At 52.8% G+C, this 20,656-nt stretch overlaps 12 protein-coding genes; 5 read left to right on the top strand and 7 right to left on the bottom strand.

Annotated features, from left to right (window-relative positions):
* Positions 1 to 741: 741 nt before the first annotated feature.
* RCC_00231 (uncharacterized protein) lies at positions 742 to 1,197 on the bottom strand (the record flags this gene model as incomplete). The annotated part of the gene is made up of 1 exon (XM_023765386.1): positions 742 to 1,197. The coding sequence occupies one exon, from the start codon at positions 1,195 to 1,197 to the stop codon at positions 742 to 744; it is 456 nt and encodes a 151-aa protein (XP_023621154.1).
* Positions 1,198 to 1,377: 180 nt separating this feature from the next.
* On the bottom strand, positions 1,378 to 1,953 carry RCC_00232 (uncharacterized protein; the record flags this gene model as incomplete). XM_023765387.1 has 2 exons in its annotated part: positions 1,378 to 1,832; positions 1,890 to 1,953. 2 exons carry the CDS (start codon positions 1,951 to 1,953, stop codon positions 1,378 to 1,380), a joined length of 519 nt encoding a protein of 172 aa, XP_023621155.1.
* Positions 1,954 to 2,215: 262 nt separating this feature from the next.
* On the top strand, positions 2,216 to 3,721 carry RCC_00233 (related to DNA primase 48K protein PRI1; the record flags this gene model as incomplete). The annotated part of the gene is made up of 1 exon (XM_023765388.1): positions 2,216 to 3,721. One exon carries the CDS (start codon positions 2,216 to 2,218, stop codon positions 3,719 to 3,721), a length of 1,506 nt encoding a protein of 501 aa, XP_023621156.1.
* A 304-nt stretch (positions 3,722 to 4,025) lies between these two features.
* Positions 4,026 to 4,464, top strand: RCC_00234 (uncharacterized protein; the record flags this gene model as incomplete). XM_023765389.1 has 3 exons in its annotated part: positions 4,026 to 4,098; positions 4,153 to 4,289; positions 4,351 to 4,464. The coding sequence occupies 3 exons, from the start codon at positions 4,026 to 4,028 to the stop codon at positions 4,462 to 4,464; spliced, it is 324 nt and encodes a 107-aa protein (XP_023621157.1).
* A 309-nt stretch (positions 4,465 to 4,773) lies between these two features.
* RCC_00235 (uncharacterized protein) lies at positions 4,774 to 6,192 on the bottom strand (the record flags this gene model as incomplete). Its single annotated transcript, XM_023765390.1, has 1 exon — positions 4,774 to 6,192. The coding sequence occupies one exon, from the start codon at positions 6,190 to 6,192 to the stop codon at positions 4,774 to 4,776; it is 1,419 nt and encodes a 472-aa protein (XP_023621158.1).
* A 1,022-nt stretch (positions 6,193 to 7,214) lies between these two features.
* On the top strand, positions 7,215 to 9,128 carry RCC_00236 (related to Phosphoglucomutase-2; the record flags this gene model as incomplete). XM_023765391.1 has 2 exons in its annotated part: positions 7,215 to 7,866; positions 8,026 to 9,128. 2 exons carry the CDS (start codon positions 7,215 to 7,217, stop codon positions 9,126 to 9,128), a joined length of 1,755 nt encoding a protein of 584 aa, XP_023621159.1.
* Positions 9,129 to 9,185: 57 nt separating this feature from the next.
* Positions 9,186 to 11,153, bottom strand: RCC_00237 (uncharacterized protein; the record flags this gene model as incomplete). XM_023765392.1 has 3 exons in its annotated part: positions 9,186 to 9,988; positions 10,046 to 10,501; positions 10,559 to 11,153. 3 exons carry the CDS (start codon positions 11,151 to 11,153, stop codon positions 9,186 to 9,188), a joined length of 1,854 nt encoding a protein of 617 aa, XP_023621160.1.
* Positions 11,154 to 12,288: 1,135 nt separating this feature from the next.
* On the bottom strand, positions 12,289 to 13,067 carry RCC_00238 (ubiquitin-protein ligase; the record flags this gene model as incomplete). XM_023765393.1 has 5 exons in its annotated part: positions 12,289 to 12,428; positions 12,533 to 12,746; positions 12,864 to 12,909; positions 12,968 to 12,989; positions 13,046 to 13,067. The coding sequence occupies 5 exons, from the start codon at positions 13,065 to 13,067 to the stop codon at positions 12,289 to 12,291; spliced, it is 444 nt and encodes a 147-aa protein (XP_023621161.1).
* A 565-nt stretch (positions 13,068 to 13,632) lies between these two features.
* Positions 13,633 to 15,011, bottom strand: RCC_00239 (probable glutaryl-CoA dehydrogenase, mitochondrial precursor; the record flags this gene model as incomplete). XM_023765394.1 has 3 exons in its annotated part: positions 13,633 to 13,679; positions 13,732 to 14,757; positions 14,813 to 15,011. 3 exons carry the CDS (start codon positions 15,009 to 15,011, stop codon positions 13,633 to 13,635), a joined length of 1,272 nt encoding a protein of 423 aa, XP_023621162.1.
* Positions 15,012 to 15,480: 469 nt separating this feature from the next.
* On the top strand, positions 15,481 to 16,708 carry RCC_00240 (probable Flap endonuclease 1; the record flags this gene model as incomplete). XM_023765395.1 has 2 exons in its annotated part: positions 15,481 to 15,493; positions 15,540 to 16,708. The coding sequence occupies 2 exons, from the start codon at positions 15,481 to 15,483 to the stop codon at positions 16,706 to 16,708; spliced, it is 1,182 nt and encodes a 393-aa protein (XP_023621163.1).
* A 664-nt stretch (positions 16,709 to 17,372) lies between these two features.
* RCC_00241 (uncharacterized protein) lies at positions 17,373 to 17,646 on the bottom strand (the record flags this gene model as incomplete). XM_023765396.1 has 2 exons in its annotated part: positions 17,373 to 17,545; positions 17,604 to 17,646. 2 exons carry the CDS (start codon positions 17,644 to 17,646, stop codon positions 17,373 to 17,375), a joined length of 216 nt encoding a protein of 71 aa, XP_023621164.1.
* Positions 17,647 to 17,989: 343 nt separating this feature from the next.
* RCC_00242 (related to sister chromatid separation protein (Src1)) lies at positions 17,990 to 20,121 on the top strand (the record flags this gene model as incomplete). XM_023765397.1 has 2 exons in its annotated part: positions 17,990 to 19,404; positions 19,491 to 20,121. The coding sequence occupies 2 exons, from the start codon at positions 17,990 to 17,992 to the stop codon at positions 20,119 to 20,121; spliced, it is 2,046 nt and encodes a 681-aa protein (XP_023621165.1).
* Positions 20,122 to 20,656: the final 535 nt, after the last annotated feature.

The following is a 20,656-nucleotide window of genomic DNA, read 5'->3' on the forward strand; positions in this document are numbered from 1 at the left end:
AGGACAACGCCGATGAAGCTACTGTGGTTGTATTGTCACAAGCGTGCTCATACCAACGTTCGCGGAGCGCTGGTGAACTCTGCACGGCTGTGAGTACAAACTGCATATGAGCATGTGACTATTCTCGAAGGTTTCCATCGCTGTACGGATCCTACAGCCATGGACCCTCAGCCGAAGGTCTCCGCCGCTATACGAATCATACAAGCTTACCGCTCATCTCGATCTCGCAACTGAGACGACGCAATGGACCGCACTTGCAGTGAAAGAGCTGGCAGACCTTCCCGAGTGGTAGGATTCTGTATGTGGTACCAACCTTCCGCTCAGTTGTATTCTTCARTAGGTCGAACAGACCGATTTCGTTTGTGACGATGCAGTCGACCGCAGTTGCATCTAATGTAAAGAGGGGAGACCTCTCAACGTGGTCAGATGCTGGACGTGGCCAATTGAATCATCACTGAGCAAGGTGCTTTCACAAATGGCTGTTAGTCTTTCGTATGTGCCTGAAGATTCAACTAAACCCCAGTTTCCCCTGCCCTCGGGATGGCTCGTTGGCCTACGACGAATTTTGGTCCGCTTCGTTCTCGTCTGTGGCTGTGAAATGTAAACCGGTTCTGCATTTGTCTCAGCCACTTTCCACCAGTGACAAGCTAATGACTCAACATATTGATTGGTAAAAACAGTCGTGCGTAGAACACCGTCAGCTGCTCCAGACCAAAGCCACACATTTAGGGCCGCATGAATCTACAAAGCGCCATCGCCTGCGAACATCTGGAAGAAGTCGGTCATCTTCTTGTCGGTGGGTTTCTTCATTCTCGCTACTGGACCACCCTCCAGCGCTTTCACATCATTGTGCAAGATCTCCTTACTCGAATACAGACTGGCTCTTAGCTTGTATGGATTGCCAGACGACATGGCCAAGTGGGTGTATGCATCGCACTTGTAGTACAGCGGCTTGCCATCGGCGTGACAAAGCCCAAGGTCAACAATCTCTTGAAGAACGCGACGAACGTCTTCGAAGTCACTGAAGTCGTAAGTGTATATGCAGACGAGTGTGCTCGGCTCGGCAGGACCCAGGGTACCAACCTTTGAGACAGGGCCAAGCTTGCCATCTGCAGTCGCAGTAGCAACGATTCGCCAAACGCGAGCTAGATCAGATGGATTCGAGAACAGCATCCATTTGCCGCTCGTCATTCCCATCTTCACTGCAAGTGATAAGAGATCGCTCTCGAGTTGATCGCGACAAGGCGCCAGCTTTCTTGTTATAGTGGCAGCAACTTTGCCTGGATTGTTGCCTTCGATATTGCCTCGCTGAATCTCGAAAGCTTGCAGCAACTCATGACCAGCATCAACAAAGGTGTCAGTGTCTTCAGGCTTTCGCTATGATTGAGCGTATGGGACAGTAGGACTGCCGATCCAGAGCCAAGGACCAACTCGAGCAGTGGCGGGGTCTTGGACGGGAAGTCGGCGCAGAAAATCCTCGACACTTTCGCTCTGTTGCCAGGCAGCTGGATGATCCTTGAAACGATTGACTTTGACGAGATCTATGGCTTCTTTGCCATTCATCGTGCGAGGCTTCTCAAGCTTCTTGGGCTCGACAGACCTGGCGTGGGCCTTGTCCAGATTGGCGAGCTGTGGACGGTTCTTCAAGAAGCTCAAGACATCATRGCCGGTATTGTGCTCACATTTCACGGCAGGTTGCCCTTCGTGGATGGCAGTGTCGTATTTAGGTTCGAGCTGCTTGAGTCTTTTGTATGGCGGAACATCGACGGGAGGATGGTATCCCAAGCATCTGTTCTGAAGGTTCTCATACTGTGACTTCGTATCCTCGTCTCCTGGGCAAGTCTATTAGAAGACATGGCGGACGCGGGTTGTGATATTGACAGACGTACCACAAAAGCTCGAATCGTCGGAGATGTAGCCGTCGCCGTCAACCCACTCCCTTTTCGCCGTCATCGCCCCCGCCCTTGCCCAGCTGGCAACAATGATAGAAAATGGCCACTCTCTGATGCTCACATGGTTTGTTGGAGGTTGGGAGGAAGAGTCCGAGAAGACAAGACGTTGGGATAGGGTTAGACCCTAGGCGGCCGAGAGTTCCGAAGACGCGAAAACGCGTCGCGTAAGCAGGCAGGCACTTCTCTCCGCGATTTGTCGACAACTCCAACTTCACTTCCGTCCCACACACCATACCCAATTAAATCATAACACCATACCGGCAATGCCTCATGCAGTATCGTCCGCACAAGACTTGAGCAGAAGCCAGGAAGACACTGTTCTCCCAGATGCAGCCTCCCAGGACCACATGAGCGAGTCCCAAGACATTGCCATGGACGACTCGCCTACGGAACGTGAGAAATCCACTACAAAGGGCCTCGACGACATGTTTGACGATGATGATGACGACGACGACGAGTTCTCCTCGAGCGCTGCAACTCACCTGGCCGACAGCTCACAACCGAAGCCGCAATCAGCACCATCGGCCAAGTTTTCCTCCCCAGAGATACTCCGTCAATTCTATCAACGGTTGTGTCCCTTTCGTCAGCTATTTCAATGGCTGAATCATTCCGCAACGCCACAGCCAGACTTCCAGAATCGCGAGTTCTCTTTCTGGTTGCCTGACAACAAAGTCATCCGGTATTTGTCGTTTCCAACTGCCGACTTGTTACGGAAACAGTGCGTACAGATGGCGCCCGAACGTTTCGAAATAGGACCACAGTACTCGATAAATCCGAAGGACCGCAAGACGTTGAAGAAAGCTTCCGCTTTCAAGCCCGTGATGAAGGAGCTGGTGTTTGATATCGACATGACAGATTACGACTCCATCCGAACGTGCTGCCAAGGAGCGAAGATTTGCATCAAATGCTGGCAGTTCATTGTCATGGCTATCAAGGTCGTTGACACTGCATTGAGAGAGGACTTTGGCTTTCAGCACATCATGTGGGTGTACTCGGGACGAAGAGGCGCTCACGCTTGGGTCAGTGACAAGCGTGCGCGTGAGATGGACGATTCCAAACGAAGGGCTGTTGCCAACTACCTGGAAGCCATACGCGGGAATGAGAATGGGAAAAGAAACGCCTTCAGACGTCCTCTGCACCCGCACATCGAGCGAAGCTTGAAGATATTGACGCCATATTTCTCGTCCGACGTGCTTGCCGAGCAAGATCCTTGGGAATCTGACGCGCAGGCGGAGAAGCTCATCAATCTCCTGCCGGACAGTACCCTGACAGATGCTCTGAAGAAGAAGTGGGACACTTCTGCTCGGAGCTCATCCCAAAAGTGGGCAGACATCGACTCCGTTGCGGAAGCTGGCAATCTCTCTACTCTCAATCCAAAGCAGCTGGTGGAGACGAAGCAGGACATCAGACTGGAATACACGTACCCCCGTCTTGATGCTGAGGTCTCCAAGAAGCTCAATCATTTGCTCAAGTCGCCATTTGTCATCCATCCCGGCACAGGACGCGTATGTGTGCCAATCGATATGAGGCGTCTGGAGGAATTTGACCCATTCACTGTCCCCACCGTGACGCAATTGCTTGGGGAGATTGATGAGTGGGAGACGAAGAAAGGAGCTGACATGAGCGACGAGGAGAAGTCCAAAGTGCAGGATTGGCAAAAGACGAGCTTGAAGCCGTACATTGAATACTTCAGAGGCCATGTAGCGGCCTTGATCAAGGAGGAGGGCAAAGGCAAGCGAGGCAGAGATGAAGATAGCATGGAGTTCTGAACAGAAGCGACATATGATCATGATGGCGTTCCTGGGCGTTGCGGCTGTTCTTTACATGTAAGTGTTTTCACACGTAAGTATTCTCGATCTCTTCCATCTTCGTAAACTTTCCGTAGCAGCAGCGTGATGCTAATGTATTTGTCTGTATCTTCGGGCGTCATCGCGAACTTGTGCAGATCAATACAGCTGGCAAGCAAGGAGCTCTCCATTCCATTCACTGACCAGTCCTCACTTCCGCTGACACCAACATCAAGATATATCCCAATACACAACAATCAATTCATCAACACATACTCACGCCACAATGGACGGAACCGTCCTTCGCTCTCAGATCGCCTTGAACGTATACCTCCTCCGTGACGCCGTCAAGGTCGAGGGTAAATTGCGCAACGCATCATGCACACAGAGGCACCACTGACCAAGTTTTCTAGGAGAGGGCATGGACATCAACCTCTCCCGCGACGCCGACGGCAAGTACACCGCCTGGGTGTTCATCAAGCTGCCGGGCGGAATCCCCCAAGCTCATATCAAGGGCGCCGTTAGCGACGACGCAGAATCCGCCCTCGACGTCCTCCTCGACACCACGGCTGAGCTTGTCGCGAAGAGATGCCATGCCTAACTTCCGCCAGTTCGAGATGCAGGCTCGCACGGAGTTCGGCGAGGGCAGCTTTGTCTTGACCGCTGTGCTGGACCAACTCCCGCAGTATCAGCAGCCAGAGCAGCCAGAGGAAGAAGGCGCGTGATTGGTGAGTCTTTGATCTCTAGCCGCTGTGCGGCAAGTGACTCATGCTAACCAGGACTGCGATAGCACACAACGCTGAGGTCTCTCGAAGGCAGTGGGTGACAACTAAACCACCCAGGAGTACTTCAGACTGATGGAATGAGCGATGCAAGAAGAGCGGTTCGCTGTGGCTTGRCTGGAGAGGGCGGCGTGGACTCGCTGGAGCGTGGCGAGATATCAGCCGTAGCAGAAGCTTCTCAATGACACATGCCACGCCGTTGCATTCGTCATCTTCGATTCTGTGATGTCTTCCGCCTTCTGCCAGTAGCGATCATACCCACCATGGCAACTTGCCCTCTGGCACTCCCTCTGGCACTTTCAATGGGGTCTCCTGAGCAGCATTCAGAGCGATAGCTTTTCGTGCAGGATCTCGTCCCGCAGCAAGAGCCTGCTCCCTAAGCGCTGACATCTGCCCCTCGRGCTTTTCAACGTTGTAGGTAAGCCAGTCGCCACGGTTCCACTGGCTGACAACATTTGGGTCCAGCCCATCCTCCACCGCAGCCTTGGCCAACTCTCCCACGTTCTGGAACATCGGGTCGATTTGTACAAACCCACCAGTGTCCTGATCAACGACCTCCTCGCGACGATTGATCCTGTTCCACTCTTTCCAGGCGGTCAGCTGCTTCTGCAGCTTCTGCCACTTTGTCGCTAGCAAAAAGTAGGTTTCGTAGTCTTCGACGTTCTCGAAGCAAATATTATAACCATCGCAATAGCAAATCCTCTGATCCGGGCAGAAAATGGGGGTGGAGTTCAGTATGTACTGCCAAAAATATTCAAAAATCCTCCCAGAGAGAAAATCGCCTAATCCCGACTCCAGCAGCCAGTTGCGAAAATGGATATATCTCTCCAGCGGCACGCTACGGATGCGCGCGCGAGTTGCTGCAAATTGAGAGCAACAGGGTTGGGCCAGCGCTTCTGGAAGCTCATCATGTGGAAACATCGCCTTCCATGCACCTTTGATCTCGACCTCTTCCATCTTATCCTCGTCAACGACTGTAGCCATCGGGTTGAGATGACGAGGGCACCCCGGATTCCAATGGCATCGAAGGTTCATGTATCCATCTCTTTCGACCTTTTCATGGTTCAGATGTCGTATCATCATGGAAGAGGACATTCCCAGGAGGTAATTGTTGTGCCAGGCCTCTGGATGCGCGTGGAGAAAAATCGAAATCTCCGGCAAATTGTCATAGGAGTCTATGATATATGTGAGATAGGCCATAGCCTCGTTGCCTTTGTTGGCCGGAGTATGTAGTGGAGCGGAAAGATTATTCGTCACGTAGAAAGCCGTCTGAAGGTCACCCTCGAGGAGGTCTCCAAGCTCCTCTTCCACCCAGGAGTTGTTTGTGGCTGCTATCGTAGCGATGACTAGCATCGTTCGAGGGATGTAGGCATCCGGTGCCTGCAATATGTTCGATTCGCTCGACTCGGTCGAATTTCTCATTTCGTTCGGTTCGTTTAATTCGTTCGATTCGCTCGACTCGTTTTTCGGACTCGAAGCCATAGATGGAGGACTTTTAGGCGCCTCCGTCTGAGAGGGATACGATTGATCATTCCCGGTAGCTATAGGGTTTTCACGACTCAAGCTGATGCCTTGTAGCACTTCCAGTGGGGTTCGATAGAAGCTCAGGAGCAAGAGCGTGGGCAACATTGCTGCTGCGACCAGCAAGAACACACGGAATTGCGGCAGCATCGCTGTGGACTGCAATCTTTCTGGCCGGCTGTACGAGATGGACGTGAAAGCAAAGATGAATGGACTGGTGGGATAACATTGCTATGAAATGACAACTCTTACAACTCTAACGCTGCTTATACTCACGATCGTAAGCATGCATGCCTACAACGCGTGTCTTCCCTGGTCCAGGTATGGCGTGGACAGTGGAGTGGACACAGGGCATTGAGATTGCGTACCCTTGACCCGTCGTTCCGCCGGTATCTCCCCTGTAAGCTCGTGGCATCTCTTCCAGCATGATCAATGATCAGGACTGATGAGGGGGGGAGATGATGAAGGGAATGGCAAGTCGCGGTACGAAAGAACGAGGAAAGCCCTGTCCAAGGCACTGTCGTTGATGTTGAGGCCAAACCGCTAAGAACTAAACTCGCTAACGTCCCGCGTCTCTTCTGCTCCCTTCCGCCGATTCATCCGAAAATTCTGTCCGTGCAATGTCGGCTCCTCCGGAAGGTATCTTCGCCTGCAGCACGGTGCAATGGTATACATTACAGCACGGTCGCTGAGTCTACGGTGATGCCCGCCAACTCAGACTTGAGACTAGGTTTGTGGCTAATGATGATGCCACCACTACGATCATGCTGTAGATCGCCGGGAGGAGAGCAACATGCTTGCACGTGCGCTAGTTTTGTGTTCACAAGCCAAAGTCCGACTATCCGACCCGAAACCTTCGTAGTGGTTGAGGGCCTCTGGAAAGCATCCGCAACTTTCGGTCCACTACACGCGAATCACTCGCCCTTGTCTTCTGGGAGGTAAGCCACGTTGGTAGCGGAATCGCCACGAGGCTCACTGAACTGTTGATTTCAAGATGCCTACCATGTCTTGAAAGCCATTTCGCGGTGAGGTGAGGTCGCAATCGGGAGGCAAACGGGCACTACACCGTTTCTCCCAACATTCCATATCCCAAGAAGACCTTACAGAATCAAAGACCCCACCAACCCTGTCTATCTGGCGAAGAGGACGCAACAGGTGCTCCGTCCGCCGTCATGGAGCCAAGTATCGGAACACTTGCAAAACTATGGTTGGCGCAGGACAAAGACGAACAGACCAGAGCGGAGATTGAGGCACTGGTTAAAAGCAACAGCAATGATGAGCTTGAGAATCGGCTACGCAAGCGCATTGCCTTTGGTACGGCGGGCTTACGATCCTCGATGAAGGCTGGATTTGCTCACATGAATGCTCTTACTGTGCTACAAGCATCTCAGGGCCTGGCAGACTACATTCTGAGCCAGTCTGGAGCAGGATCGGGCGATGGAGCCCCAAGCATCGTGATTGGCTTCGACGCTCGACACAATTCCGAGAAGTTCGCTCGTCTGGCCGCAGCTGCTTTCCTGGAGAAGGGTCTCAAAGTGCTGTGGTTCGGACAGCTGGTACACACCCCTATGGTGCCCTTCTCTGTCAACAAGTATGAAGCAGCTGCTGGTGTCATGGTGACTGCAAGCCATAATCCGAAGAATGACAATGGCTACAAAGTATACTGGAACAATGGAAGCCAGATCATACCACCTCACGACAGTGGGATCGCTGCGGCGATCGACAATGTCAGCGAAGTATTGACGTGGGACACTACACTCGTGGACAATCATTCAAGCGTTCGGAATGTTTTTGCAGAGGCTGCCAAGTCATATGTTAATCAAGGCAAGTTCCAGCTCCGTGTCGTTTCAAAGGCTTTCGCGGCCATCCCTTGATGATCAGAGGCTTCATAATACCTGTTGACTGGTGGATACGTTTCACTTTGAGCTGGTTTGCAGTTTAAACACTAAAGAGAGCAACGCTAACGTTCCTGTTATGATCTAGTCACGGAGCTCGTATGGCCACTGCCCTCAGTGGAACAAGCGATGCCTTTCACATACACTGCCATGCATGGCGTGGGTCTGACTTGGATGAAACAGATCGCCTTCGCATTGTGGTTTAGAGGACCCAATATGCGGGAGGTCAAAGAACAAGCGCAGCCCGACCCCGAATTTCCAACTGTTCCGTTTCCAAATCCCGAAGAAAAGGGAGCACTGGATCTGGCAATGAAGGAGGCCAACAAGAACAACACGGACATCATCATTGCCAATGATCCAGATGCAGACCGATTCTCCGCTGCTCAGCGTCTTAGCAAGGGAGTTTACCACCAGTTCACCGGAAACCAACTTGGTATACTGTTCGCATCTCATGTCTTCGAGACTTACACAGGTGACAAGAGCAAATTGGCAATGCTCGCCTCCACCGTGTCTTCCCGAATGCTATCCAGCATGGCATCAGCCGAAGGTTTTCACTTTCAGGATACGCTGACCGGCTTCAAATGGTTGGGCAATGTGGCTCAAGACCTCAAGAAACAAGGCCTTGATCCTGCTTTCGCCTTCGAGGAAGCAATCGGATTCATGTTCCCGACTGTGGTGTGGGACAAGGACGGAATCGCCGCGGCGGGCGTGTTCCTCACAGCCTGGCAACGTTGGAAGAAGCAAGGCATGAGTCCGTGGCAGAAGCTCCAGCAACTGTACCAGACCTACGGCTACTTTGAAGACGCAAACACGTACCTCATTTCTCCTTCCCCAGATGTCACGAACCGAGCCTTCAAGGATATCAGAGTGTCCAATAAAGGCTCGTGGCCCGACAAGATCGGAGACAGAGCTATTCTGCGGTGGCGCGACTTGACCATTGGCTATGACAGCGGCACGAAAGACCACAAGCCCATCCTTCCCGTGGATCCGACTGCACAGATGATCACCTGCGAGCTAGAGCATGTAGTCTTCACAGTTCGAGGATCGGGGACAGAGCCGAAGATTAAACTCTACATCGAAGCCAAGGCTTCCTCATCGGAGGCAGCTAAAGCAGAGGCTAGTGCTGTGCTTCAGGATCTCCTTGTGGAATGGTTCAAACCAGAGTACGGTTTGAGGTTGGCAGGCACCTGAACATACTTTTCAAGGGAGGTTGGTGTGAGTAGCTCCTGGCACTGCTAAAATAATGCTTCACAATTTATCAAATCTCGGCCCTACGTCTCGTGCTGGAAATGCTGCGCCGCCTTGCTGCAAGAGCTTCAAAGGCACCAGACCTGTTGAACTCGAATTCGCAGAACCAGAAAAAGGGCGTGCCAAACCAGGCTCTTTACTCGCATGTTCTTCGTCTATCGTGATCGGTGCTGCTACGCCACCCTCGTAGCGCACGCTTTTGGAGCCACTGGCTCGCAAAAGATCACTGACTTCTCCATTGGGATCTGCGTTCCTCAGTAGCGGAGCATCGAATGCCCTTGCAACCTCCAACGGACTCATGCTGACATTCCTGGGGAGGTTCCACCAGCCTCTGTATGTTGGTATGATCGATAGACACGCCACTACGATGACCGCGAAACCACCTCCTAACCAATCACTGTGAGCTTGATAGACGGTCTCTGGCTGTTTCATGTGGGCTGTGACTTTCTGATGGAGGGTGCGATTGACGTTTGATAGGTCCGGTACAATGACTTCTGGCTGCGTTGCGGTGGGATAGTCTGGACCTGAGAAGGCATATCCCGCCAATTCTGGTGGTTGGATTGTCGTTCCTATCGCGGTTCGCAATGTCAGCTCCTGAAGCATAGCGATCGCATCGTCTATCGGATCGGCCCATGTGATATCGTTGGTGGTCATTGCTGTGATATTGGGTGTTCGCAAGTACAGGCTCGCGACTGTGTCACTGGTACGGACAGCGCTCCAGCCACCAATCCAACTCATGGTGGCATTTGATGTGTACTGGGCGTGAATAGCACGGGCTAGTCCTCCTAGTGTGGATGGTGTATCTGCACATCGACTCAGCCAACTGAAGACAAGGTAAAAAGAGGTCAAATTCAACGCACTCGACTGCCCTGCGGACTCATAGCCACGGCGAATCAATTGTTCCGTTCGATTCTCAGATGGAGACATGCCCAGCAGCGAGACAGTGTTATTAGTTATACGCATGGGATAGCGTACCAAAGCCTYCCTCAGCGTACAGTTGYGCCATTGCATCGTGCCGTTGGTACCCGGCGTCGACTTGTACATTGTACTGATTCCGATCTGATGCTGCAATCCTAATCCGCTGTCGACTTCTTGATCATACGTCACATTGGTTGTGAACATGGGCTGGTCCTGAGGAATCGTGGTGTCCTTGTTGAAGTAGTCATTTCCATCCATCAAACGGTATGCGGAGGTGCGATTCTGGCATTCAACATCCCAGCCGGCTGCAAGTACATCGAAATCGCACGTGCCTTCGCAATCAGATTCCGATATCGTGATGGGACTTCGCTGGTTGTACGCCTGGAGTATCAGCGCAACTGGAAGGAGACGTCATGCGTTAGCCAACTACCGCCACAGGAGCAAGGGAGACGCACATTGCGGATGATACAATTGTGATGTGAATGAGCTTTGATGATCGGGCATGATGCCGGTAGATCCGTACATCAATGGACCAGGTGATACATGTATGTCCAAGTCTTTCAAGGGTGTCTGCGTTATTGACGTGATGCTGATGGCTCTCTGGAATAGGGGACCATCCATCAGGAGAATGAGCATGAAGAAGCTTGCTACTGTTGCTGAGTTCAGTGCAGGTATGTGGGAGAATATGGTGAGAAAGCCAGTTCCTGATTGATATATCGAATGTAAGTCCCGAAGTGTTGTTTTCCGCAAGAAGGATGTCCACCAGAAAATCGTCAAACCAGTTGAGAAGGCGTAGGTCAATAACATGTTGCAGACTGTTATTATCACTGATAGAATCACAGTCGGCTGGACCTGGTATCCAGCTACACGCCAGTAAGCCAGAGTCTTTCCTTCGGATATCAGGACGATGCTAAGTGCTGCAATGCCGCACCCAAATCCCAGAACGAGCGAAAGCAGTCCATCCCAAGGTATTCGCCGCCAGAATCCAGTCTTCCATGGCCGCGTCTCTGCCCTCTTCGTCGCCCGCATCCTGGAGTATGGCCAGTACATGGTATGTGAGTGCAGGTCGCAAGCCTAGAACTGGCGACGCGGCATGTGGACAATGTCGGAGAATCTACATCCTGTTTGACGTCGACGGCTAATTTTATGTAGCATCGTATCCTTGTAGGTCTGATTAACATGYTCTGCTGATCCTTCGTATTGGTGCCAGTGCGGCGCAATTGAGGCGCTGTTTAGCCGATTTGGCCAAAATCGTGGCAAAGGTACGGTTTGAGGCATCGCAGCATCCTCCTAGGTACGTTAGCAAGACATACACCTTCTTATGTATCGGAGTAGAATTGTCTAGCAAGTGGACCAACGTCCTTTGCACATTGCTCTCAACTGGAGTCATGAAGAACCTCGCTCAGCTGTATTCCTGCAGACCGCAAATCCCACTCAGATGGGTCGAGCCGCTTCAAAGGCACCCTACAAGATGTCAACCAGCACTTGTCCGACGTGAATCCGGGGGGTTTCCAAGTTTCGACGTAAAGCATGTAATCTTTGTCTTCAAGATCGTACATGGATCCTAGATTTGACCAGCCTGCTTGTAGAGATAGCCTCGTCGAGATATCACCTCAACACTGATCTTGAATCCAAGCGGTGACAGATGTTTAGCGTAGATGATACTGATGACGGATATGTTGATGATGTGGAAAGAGGTGCGACATAGAGAAACAGACGAGATCGAGACGGGCAGTATAGATCAAGGAGAAGAAGTACAATTGCAAGTCACCATCAGATAGCGGACGCACCTTGAGCCCGAGTTTCTCAGACTCTTGACAGCTGACCAGTAACGCAACGAAACGCAGTGTGATATATCATAGCAGAGAATGCAAATGTGCCTGGTGCAATGCAGTAAAAGGTGTGGTGTCTTGCTCGTCAAAACCATCCCACACCGTGTAGTAACCGGAGCCGTGGAAACAGGCGAAATGCTCTTCGCCACCTAAGCTACGCCTCCGCGGCAAGCACTTTAGACCTTGCAAATGAGCCTGTCCACACATGCATCCTGCATTCCCTCATGTCCGTGTTCAGATGATGCTATCCTTCGGACGCTTGTGTCTCGTGACAAGCGCCCAGGGTCCTGCCGTTTCCGTCGTGATCTAGTCCGCTTGCTCTCCTTCGAGCCGTCCTGATGTGTAGAGGCGGCCTAGATGGCGTATTTCCTAGTCCACTCCCTCGCGGTGGCCTCGTACCGGGAGCGGTCCGTCTTGTAGACGTGCGCAATCTCAGGCACCAGCGGATCGTCGGGGTTCGGGTCTGTGAGCATAGAGCAGATGGAAAGGAGAACTACAGAAGATGTGTGTTAGTGCTGTTGATGCCGATTGCCTTGCGCTATACATTCTCCCGTGGGCTTGCCCGCCTACAACCCCGATGCCGCTGGGATATCTCACCTTTGCTAATGGTCAACGCCGGGCTCCATTGGTCCCTCAGGATGTCCAGACAAATGCTGCCGTTGCTGTTGATGTTGGGGTGGTAGATTCGGGTGGTGAAGTTGACCTTTGGTGGCTTGAAGGGGTAGTCGGTGGGGAAGTGGATCGCGAGGAAGAATACGCCGCCGGAGTAGGGAGAGTCGCCGGGGCCCATGATGGTCGCTTGCCAGTGGAACTGTTGGTGACGAGACGTGTCAGTATGATGCTTGTGCAAGGCACGGCGCGCAAGACCCCACGACCTGCGCGGGGTCCACGGAGGTGAGGGGGAGCGGAGCGGAGAGGAGGGCCTTACCAGGTCGTCTCCGATCGGGCCTGCGCTACATGACGACGGCGGGTCACTGTTGGGAATGTCAGTGCTACTCGGCGGACGGTCAGTACCGTGCGCGTGCTGCATACCGGCCCAAGTCTGTGAGTTCCTCTATCATGGCGGTTAGTGGGGTGTCACAGGAGCAAGGACTGCGCCGGGAAACATACTGTTGATTCTCTTCAACGCCATGACGACGCTGTCTGTCTGTGCTATGGTCGGTAGAGCGTCTGGTCTGTCGAAATCGAGTGTTTTGAGATGCTGTTGCGCGAGTGGTGTGTGGATGCCAGTGTGATGTAGCGGGGACGTTGTCGATGTCAGAAGTTAAGGTAAAAGAGAAAGCGTGGCGATGGCGGCTCAGTCATCCACGGCAGTCTCGAAATGTTTCGACGGAAGAATTGGAAACCGTCACTGCTTTGGAGGGAATCAAAGAGATGCGAACGGAAAGAGTTTCTTTATACCGTCAAGATGCAATCACGAGTTCTTTCCGTGATTCTGCACAACTTCTTCTGCACATGCGTGCGGTTCGTTTGATTTCATTTCATCTCATCGGTGAAGTAAGTTCACCGATGATGCAGGATTGTTCTTCTGCCTTTGCCGCGCGCCTGGCTCTCTCAGATGCACGACACATGCAGTGCGACCATAAGGTCTGTGCTATATACGGCCCTCTGCWAATCACACAACATTCCGAAGACCTTGCTGTCCATCAAGTGTTTCATCCACCTGCCATGCCCCACCCAATGCGGAGTTTCAGAGCTTAACAAAATGCTTGAAGACCAGTAATTGCTCGTCCAAGAATTAATGCTGATGACATGTAAGCAATCAGATGTGGCAATAAAGAAGCTGTTCGACTTACAATGGATGTCACTCTGGCCCTCGTACGTCTGCGTCACAAACAGGTTCGACACGTGTCGACCGATGTGGTACTCGTCGCTCGCCGCATTACCACCAAAGATCTCCTGAAGATTTCGAGCACCGATAAGGGCTCTGTCGCAGTTCTGGCGCTTGATCATGGAGATCATCTCCGGCGCAGCCTTGCCCTCATCCTTCAGTCTTCCAACCTGGTAGGCGGCAAGAATACCATACGCGGCGTCAGTAGTGGCATCTGCGAGTTTCTTCTGCACGAGCTGATACTTGGCAATTGGGTTGTTCTTGAATTGCTTCCGCTCCAGCGAGTATTCGCGTGCTCTCGAAATGGCATCCTCGAGTGCACCAATCACACCCCAAGCAATACCGTATCTCGCGCTGTTCAAACACGAGAATGGTCCTCGCAGACCCTCAATCTCAGGCAGCATCATCTCCTTTGGTACAGGCATCTCGTCCATTTGAATCATACCCGTGACACTTGCTCGCAGACCGTTCTTGTTGGAGATCTTTGGTGTCTCTAGGGTTCCAGGCGTGGCCTGGCTGCGCTCCACAATGAAACCTCGGATCTTGCCTGTCTCCTGCAGCTTGGCCCAGACGAGGAAGACATCGGCGATGGGGCTGTTTGTGATCCATGTCTTACTGCCTGAGAGGGCGTAGTAGCCCTCCTTTGTGGGATGCGGCTTTGCGACACTCTCCATGCTGCCAGGGTCGGAGCCATGGTTGGGTTCTGTCAAACCAAAGCATCCCAAGATCTTGCCCTTTGCCATGCCCGGCAAGAACTTCTCCTTTTGCTCCTCAGTTCCAAACTCCTCGATACCACCCATAGCGAGAGACGACTGCACACTCATACCTGATCTGTAACCCGAATCTACACGCTCAACGGCGCGGGTGATGAGACCAGAGGCAACTGACGATACGCCAGCACAGCCATATCCCTGAATAGTGGCACCGAGCAGACCTAGCTCTCCCATCTCCTCGAGAATCTTCTTGTCGTAGCTCTCATTTCTGAATGCCTCTTCATCGGCGTTAGCAAATATCACTTAGTCTTTATAAGATCAAGGCTCGCACACCGAGTACCCTAGGCAGCATCCGCTCCTGGCAATATGACTCGGCAGTCTCTGCAATTGCCAGCTCCTCCTCTGTGTACAAATTGTTCGCCCCGAGCGGGTCTTTCCAATCAAAAGCCGCAGGCGTTGACGCATAGCGACGGCCAATGCGTGCGGGCTGGACGAACTGCCTTGCGGCTCGGGAGGTGATGGATTTGTACATTGTCATTTGCAAAGAGAAGAAATGGCTAAATGTGTCGTGAGGTACTGGGAACCCGAGGAGGAAAAAGCGTTCCTTGAGTTCTAGCCAGAGGCAAATGGAAGGTTACTTAACCTTCATGCCTCGGCGCTCGGTGGGTACCGCCATCTCGTGCGAGATGGGGCACGAGGGCAGCATCATGGTTTTTCTGCAAGATGCATTGGGTTGATGGAACGACAAGTGTGCGACATGTTTCCCTATTCCAGGGCATCTTGTGATGGCATTGAGAATTTCATCGAGCACAAGCAAAATACAGTAAAAGTCTGGTGGGCAGGCGGAAGGTGCCTGCCTACAGCATGAAATTCCCGTCGCGTCAAACTCGCGATCCACGACACGTTCTCCCATCTCCATCCATCTTCGTCTTCACTCCTGCTCCGTTCGACTTCACCGATCACTACAATACCTCCCATAACCCCATCCACAMACCGCAAAGATGGGAATCAAAGGTGTGTTATCAAAACATGCATGATATTTAACAACTGACAAATCTAGGCCTCTACCCGCTCATCAAGGAAAACTGCCCCGATGCCACCAAAGAAGGCGAGATCAAGACGCAATTCGGCCGCAAGATCGCCATTGATGCCTCAATGTACCTCTACTCGTTCCTCGTCGCCGTACGGAGCAGCGGCGAGCAGCTCATGAACGACTCTGGCGAAACGACGTCTCACCTGATTGGCATCTACTACCGCACCCTTCGTCTCATTGAGAATGGTATCAAAYCTGTCTATGTCTTCGACGGTGCACCGCCGAAGCTCAAGTCAGGCGAGCTAGCGAAACGATTTCAGCGCAAGTCTGAAGCACAGGCAGCAGAGGAGGAGGCGAAGGAGACGGGCACTGCAGAAGATGTGGAAAAGTTCAGCAGACGATCTGTCAAGGTCACGAGAGAGCACAATGCGGAGTCACAGAGATTGCTGAAGCTCATGGGAGTGCCCTACATCATCGCGCCAACCGAAGCTGAGGCACAGTGTGCTGTCCTGGCTCGCGAAGGCAAAGTCTTCGCTGCTGCATCTGAAGACATGGATACATTGACTTTCGCGGCGAGCGTGCTGGTACGCAAACTCACATCTCCAGAGTCAAAGRAGGAGCCAGTCCAGGAAATCCACCTCGATCGCGTGCTGGAAGGATTCGGCATGGACCAGGCTCAATTTATTGACTTCTGCATCTTGCTCGGCTGCGACTACCTCGATCCTCTCAAGGGGGTCGGCCCAAAGACCGCTTTGGCGCTGATCAAGGAGCACAAGACGCTCGAGAATGTCGTGGCACATATCCAAAAGGCTGGCAAGATCACCATACCCGAGGACTGGCCTTACAAGGACGCTCGCCAACTCTTCGTCGAGCCGGACGTACGACCCGCTGATCATCCGGATTGCGAGTTCAAGTGGGAAGMACCAGACGAGGAGGGACTAGTCAAGTTTCTGGTAGAGGAGAAGGGGTTCTCCGAGGAACGTGTCCGTAATGGTGCAGCGCGGCTGAAGAAGAATCTCAAGTCAGGACAGCAGTCACGCTTGGAGGGCTTCTTCAAGGTTCAGGAGAAGACGGACGAGCAGAAGGCAAGCTTGAAGCGAAAGAACGACGCCAAGGTCGAGGCTGCCAAGAAGCAGAAGAAGGAAGATGCCAAAGCGAAGAAGGACAGTAAGGCTAAGCCGAAGATGAATTCCTAGGTTGTGGTGTGTTGAGTGTTTTCTGGAGAAGCGTTGGCGTCAGGGGGTCTTTTTTAAATGGCTACGGAGGGAAAGCAGTCGACGGGTAAAGCAAGGAAGCAGACAGACATGCGATATGTCGGCATGGTTTCGCCTTGCTCATGGACATGGCGAGCAAACATCAACGACGACAGTAGCAGGTCCAAATATGTTTACATGATATATGCATTCGAACTTGAATCCAGCTACATGCTACCACGMCACGTTTTCCGTACTTGGATGGATATTTTGCCGCATCATCTAGGGTTAGGGTTGGGGTATCCACGTCGAGAAACGAGCCGAATGAGCAACGATGAGCCGAAGCTGGTATCGAGGTACTTAGTGTACAGTAAGGATGACATTAACTCTTCGCATGTTGATGCTCTACGAGGCCTCGCTTTCAATCGATGCGTTCAAATGTGGATATACCTACGGCGCTCTTTGCATCACAGCGTTTTCAAACCCCGAAAGTCCTCTCGATCAGCCTAACGCTGGTGCAGTGGCGGCGAAGCAATGTCTACTTGCGAAATTGTTGCTAACGTAGGTCATTATGGTCACGTCTAGCCTAGAATGTAAGAAGACGCTGTATGCAGTGACGTCGGACTAACGTTAGGGAACTTGCAGCGTCTCTCAGAGCCAATCTGGATCAACAAGGCCTTCTTCCGCCACAGGTTTTTTTATGGTTTTGCGAGTATCGATTCCGGGCAGCATGATGAGTGAGTGGAATCTGCACCTCTGTGAAATCCCCGAAGCAAAAAGACGTAATACTAGAAGCCTTGTCACGAGTATTGCGAACAGGACGAAGGCATATGGATGGTCCTGTTGGCAGAACTGTCAACACCGTAGACAGCAGCCGGTCTCTACATATCCAGCTCACCTAGKCTACCTGCGACGCGTCGATGGGGAGAATCGTAGAACATGGAGATAGGGCAAGATCAAGATGTCTCATGCATGTGAAAGTCGGCATTCTAGGTGAACAGTACAAGGATGAGTAAGTGAGGTGAAGGAAAGTGACGTCGATGTGTGACCAGAATTGGCAAGGCCTTGTTGCGACCTGGCAACGGGATCTTCTTCTTCTCATCAACAACTTTCTTGTGACAACAACTGTTGCCCCGAGCGCTGCGTTTCACATCTCTACCACGGTCTACGCCTCCGAATCATCGACAGCGTAGCTCGTAGCTCGTGTCCCTGCATCGACGACCGTCTCTAACAAACACGGGCCTTGCGCTTCGATTTGCGCCCGCTATCACCACACTCGTCAGTATGGACGACCAAGACTATCTCGAACCAGGTTGGGATCCCTCATCAGTGACGATCCCGCGTCTGCGCGCCATCCTCGTTGCCCACAATATCTCCTACCCGGCGTCCGCAAAGAAGGCCGCACTGATCGAAATCTTCAACACCAGCGTCCTGCCACAGGCGCGCAAGATCCGTGCACAGAATGCAAGAGTGAAGCGCACCAGCAGAGGAATCGAAGACATTACCACTGGTCGGAGAGGAACTGGTGCTCGCGATGCAGAAGACGACGACGACATGAGCGAGAGTGCGCCAACACCCGCCTCGATCCGCAGCACCCGGCGAAGCACGAGATCCCGTACAGAGGAGCCGCTAGAGGTCCCTGAGCCCACTCCGCGCTCCATCAGACACAGCACCGAACCACCGCAGTCAGTGGCTCGAGCTTCGAGCAAGCATGCCCGGCAGCCGGAGCCGCTCAAGGAAGAGGATGAAGAGCCTACACCGAAGCGCACAGCTCCCCGTAGATCCATGGCAACACCGGCAGCGAAATCCGAGCCGGCAGAAGACTCGCCATTCTCCAGCAACAATGTGTTCCAGAGGTCAGGGAACAGTCCTCCAGAGCCGCGGACCATCGATCATGATCGTCGACGCACCACCGCGAGTACCGCACGAGATCTGGAGAGGCGCAACCGAGAGCTACGGAGACGCACCGATGGCCTTATCCAGGCCCGCCCACAGACAGACGGAGCTGTTGTTCCTACTCGACGCACATTCCATGTTCCAGTAAGAAATGATGACGTGCAACAGGGCGAGGAGTTTACGCCAGATGAGCAATYAGAGCTCAATGAAGCAGAGGAGACGGGCCAGCTCGTTCCCGTGCGGCGACAACAGGCCAAGCCAGGGGTCAACGCCAAATTGAGCATCTTCGTTGTTCTTACGGCACTATTTGCCGGACCAGCAGCGCTATGGCGGCAGGAGAAGCTCGAGGTTGGGTATTGCGGAGTCGGCCACCCCTCACTCGAGGTTGGTGGTATCAACATCCCCGRGTGGGCCGAAAGCATTCGTCCAGCATGTGAACCATGTCCACCCCACGCCTTCTGCAACGAGCTGCTGCACACCGAATGCGAGAGTGGATTCGTGCTCACCCAACATCCGCTGTCTCTCAACGGCCTCATCCCCATTCCACCCACCTGTGAGCCAGACAGCGCCAAGGCCCGCAAAGTCAATGCCGTCAAGGAACGCGCTGTTGAAGCACTGCGTGAGCAAAACGCGAAGTACGAGTGTGGCGAGGCTGCAGCGCCGGAACTGAAGGAGACGGCGCTCAAGGAAGCCATCAACACGAAGCGTCGCAAGGGTATGAGCAATGAGGAATTTGAGGATCTCTGGTCCAGCGCTATAGGCGAAATTACCAACACCGACGAAATCGTCAGCGGGTCAGATGGGTAAGTTTCCCAGAATACCATATCACGAGTGTCTATCTCCTTGGCTTACATTTGAATCCCTACTGACAGATTCGCCGCGACCGCAGCACCGGACACGCAACACTCGCATCCACCAGCATGGCGTCCGTCCCACTCTCCTGCGCCATCCGCCGACACCTCCGACAAACTCTTAGACGGTATTTTTGGCAACTTGTAGCGTTCCTGATTCTGCTATCCTCGGGAGCCTATGGTCGTCATCGCATCACTTCTGGACGAGAGACGGAACGCAAGGCAAAGCAGCTTGCTAGCCTTGCCCTTGAGAAGCTCGGCATCCAAGCGACTCTGCACGCGCAAGACCCGGAGATATACCAAGAAAACTACATCTCAATGGCACAACTGCGCGACGACGTGCTGCGCGATGAGTTCAGCGCGAGTCGGAGGAAGAAGCTTTGGGAGAAGGTCCAAAAAAAGGTCGAAGGGAACGCGAACGTGCGGCCCATGGTGAGAGAAGGCAGGACGGGCGATGTGGGCAGAGTCTGGGAGTGGGTTGGGGCAGTGGGCATGCTGGAGAGTCCACAGGGTGTCGAGATTGGCAATCGTAGGAAGAGTGGACGTACGAGCTTGATGCAGGACGGTCAGCGCCTGCTGGAGCCGCGCGATGAGGACGAGACTGCCTTGGTCAACAAGAGGAGCGATCTGCCTACGAGCCGTTGGGAAGAGAGCCGGTCGTACTATTGACCGCTTCGCAAGATCGATGTGTTCGGGTTTCAAAGAGCTGAGGGCGGCGCTGGGCACAAGAGACTGTCACGCGCGATGCCCTACATTTGCTTCTTCCTGCTTTTTTCCATACCACAATACCCCAACTGCACGGGGATATCGGGCGGTATCAACGGGCGAGTGTACGATTGACGAAAGAAGCATGCTCTGATGACTGTTCTCAATACTGAAATTCTTCGGTGCACATTGCAATTGGCTGCGTTCTGCATCGGACGCTTTTTGAACCACAGCTCTTTCGAGTGTGCTGGTATTGCTGCACTGGCAGCGAATCAATTCTCGCAAACTCACAGCATCTCGACGCATCGGAGTGAAATGGGCAGCCGAGAGGACTGTAGCATAGCAATGTCCCCCGGCCAATCCAGATGAGAGCAACATGCATGGGGCATCGGTCCGCTTTCAGCATATTCTAAGGTACTCTGATGCGTTAAGATGCTGTACAGCGGAACTGGATCTTTGGCCGTCAAGTGAACATCCCCGCCGCGAATTTTGAATTTTG

This window comes from Ramularia collo-cygni (genome assembly GCF_900074925.1).
Source record: "Ramularia collo-cygni strain URUG2 genome assembly, contig: RCC_scaffold01, whole genome shotgun sequence".
Taxonomy (NCBI): Eukaryota; Fungi; Ascomycota; class Dothideomycetes; order Mycosphaerellales; family Mycosphaerellaceae; genus Ramularia; species Ramularia collo-cygni.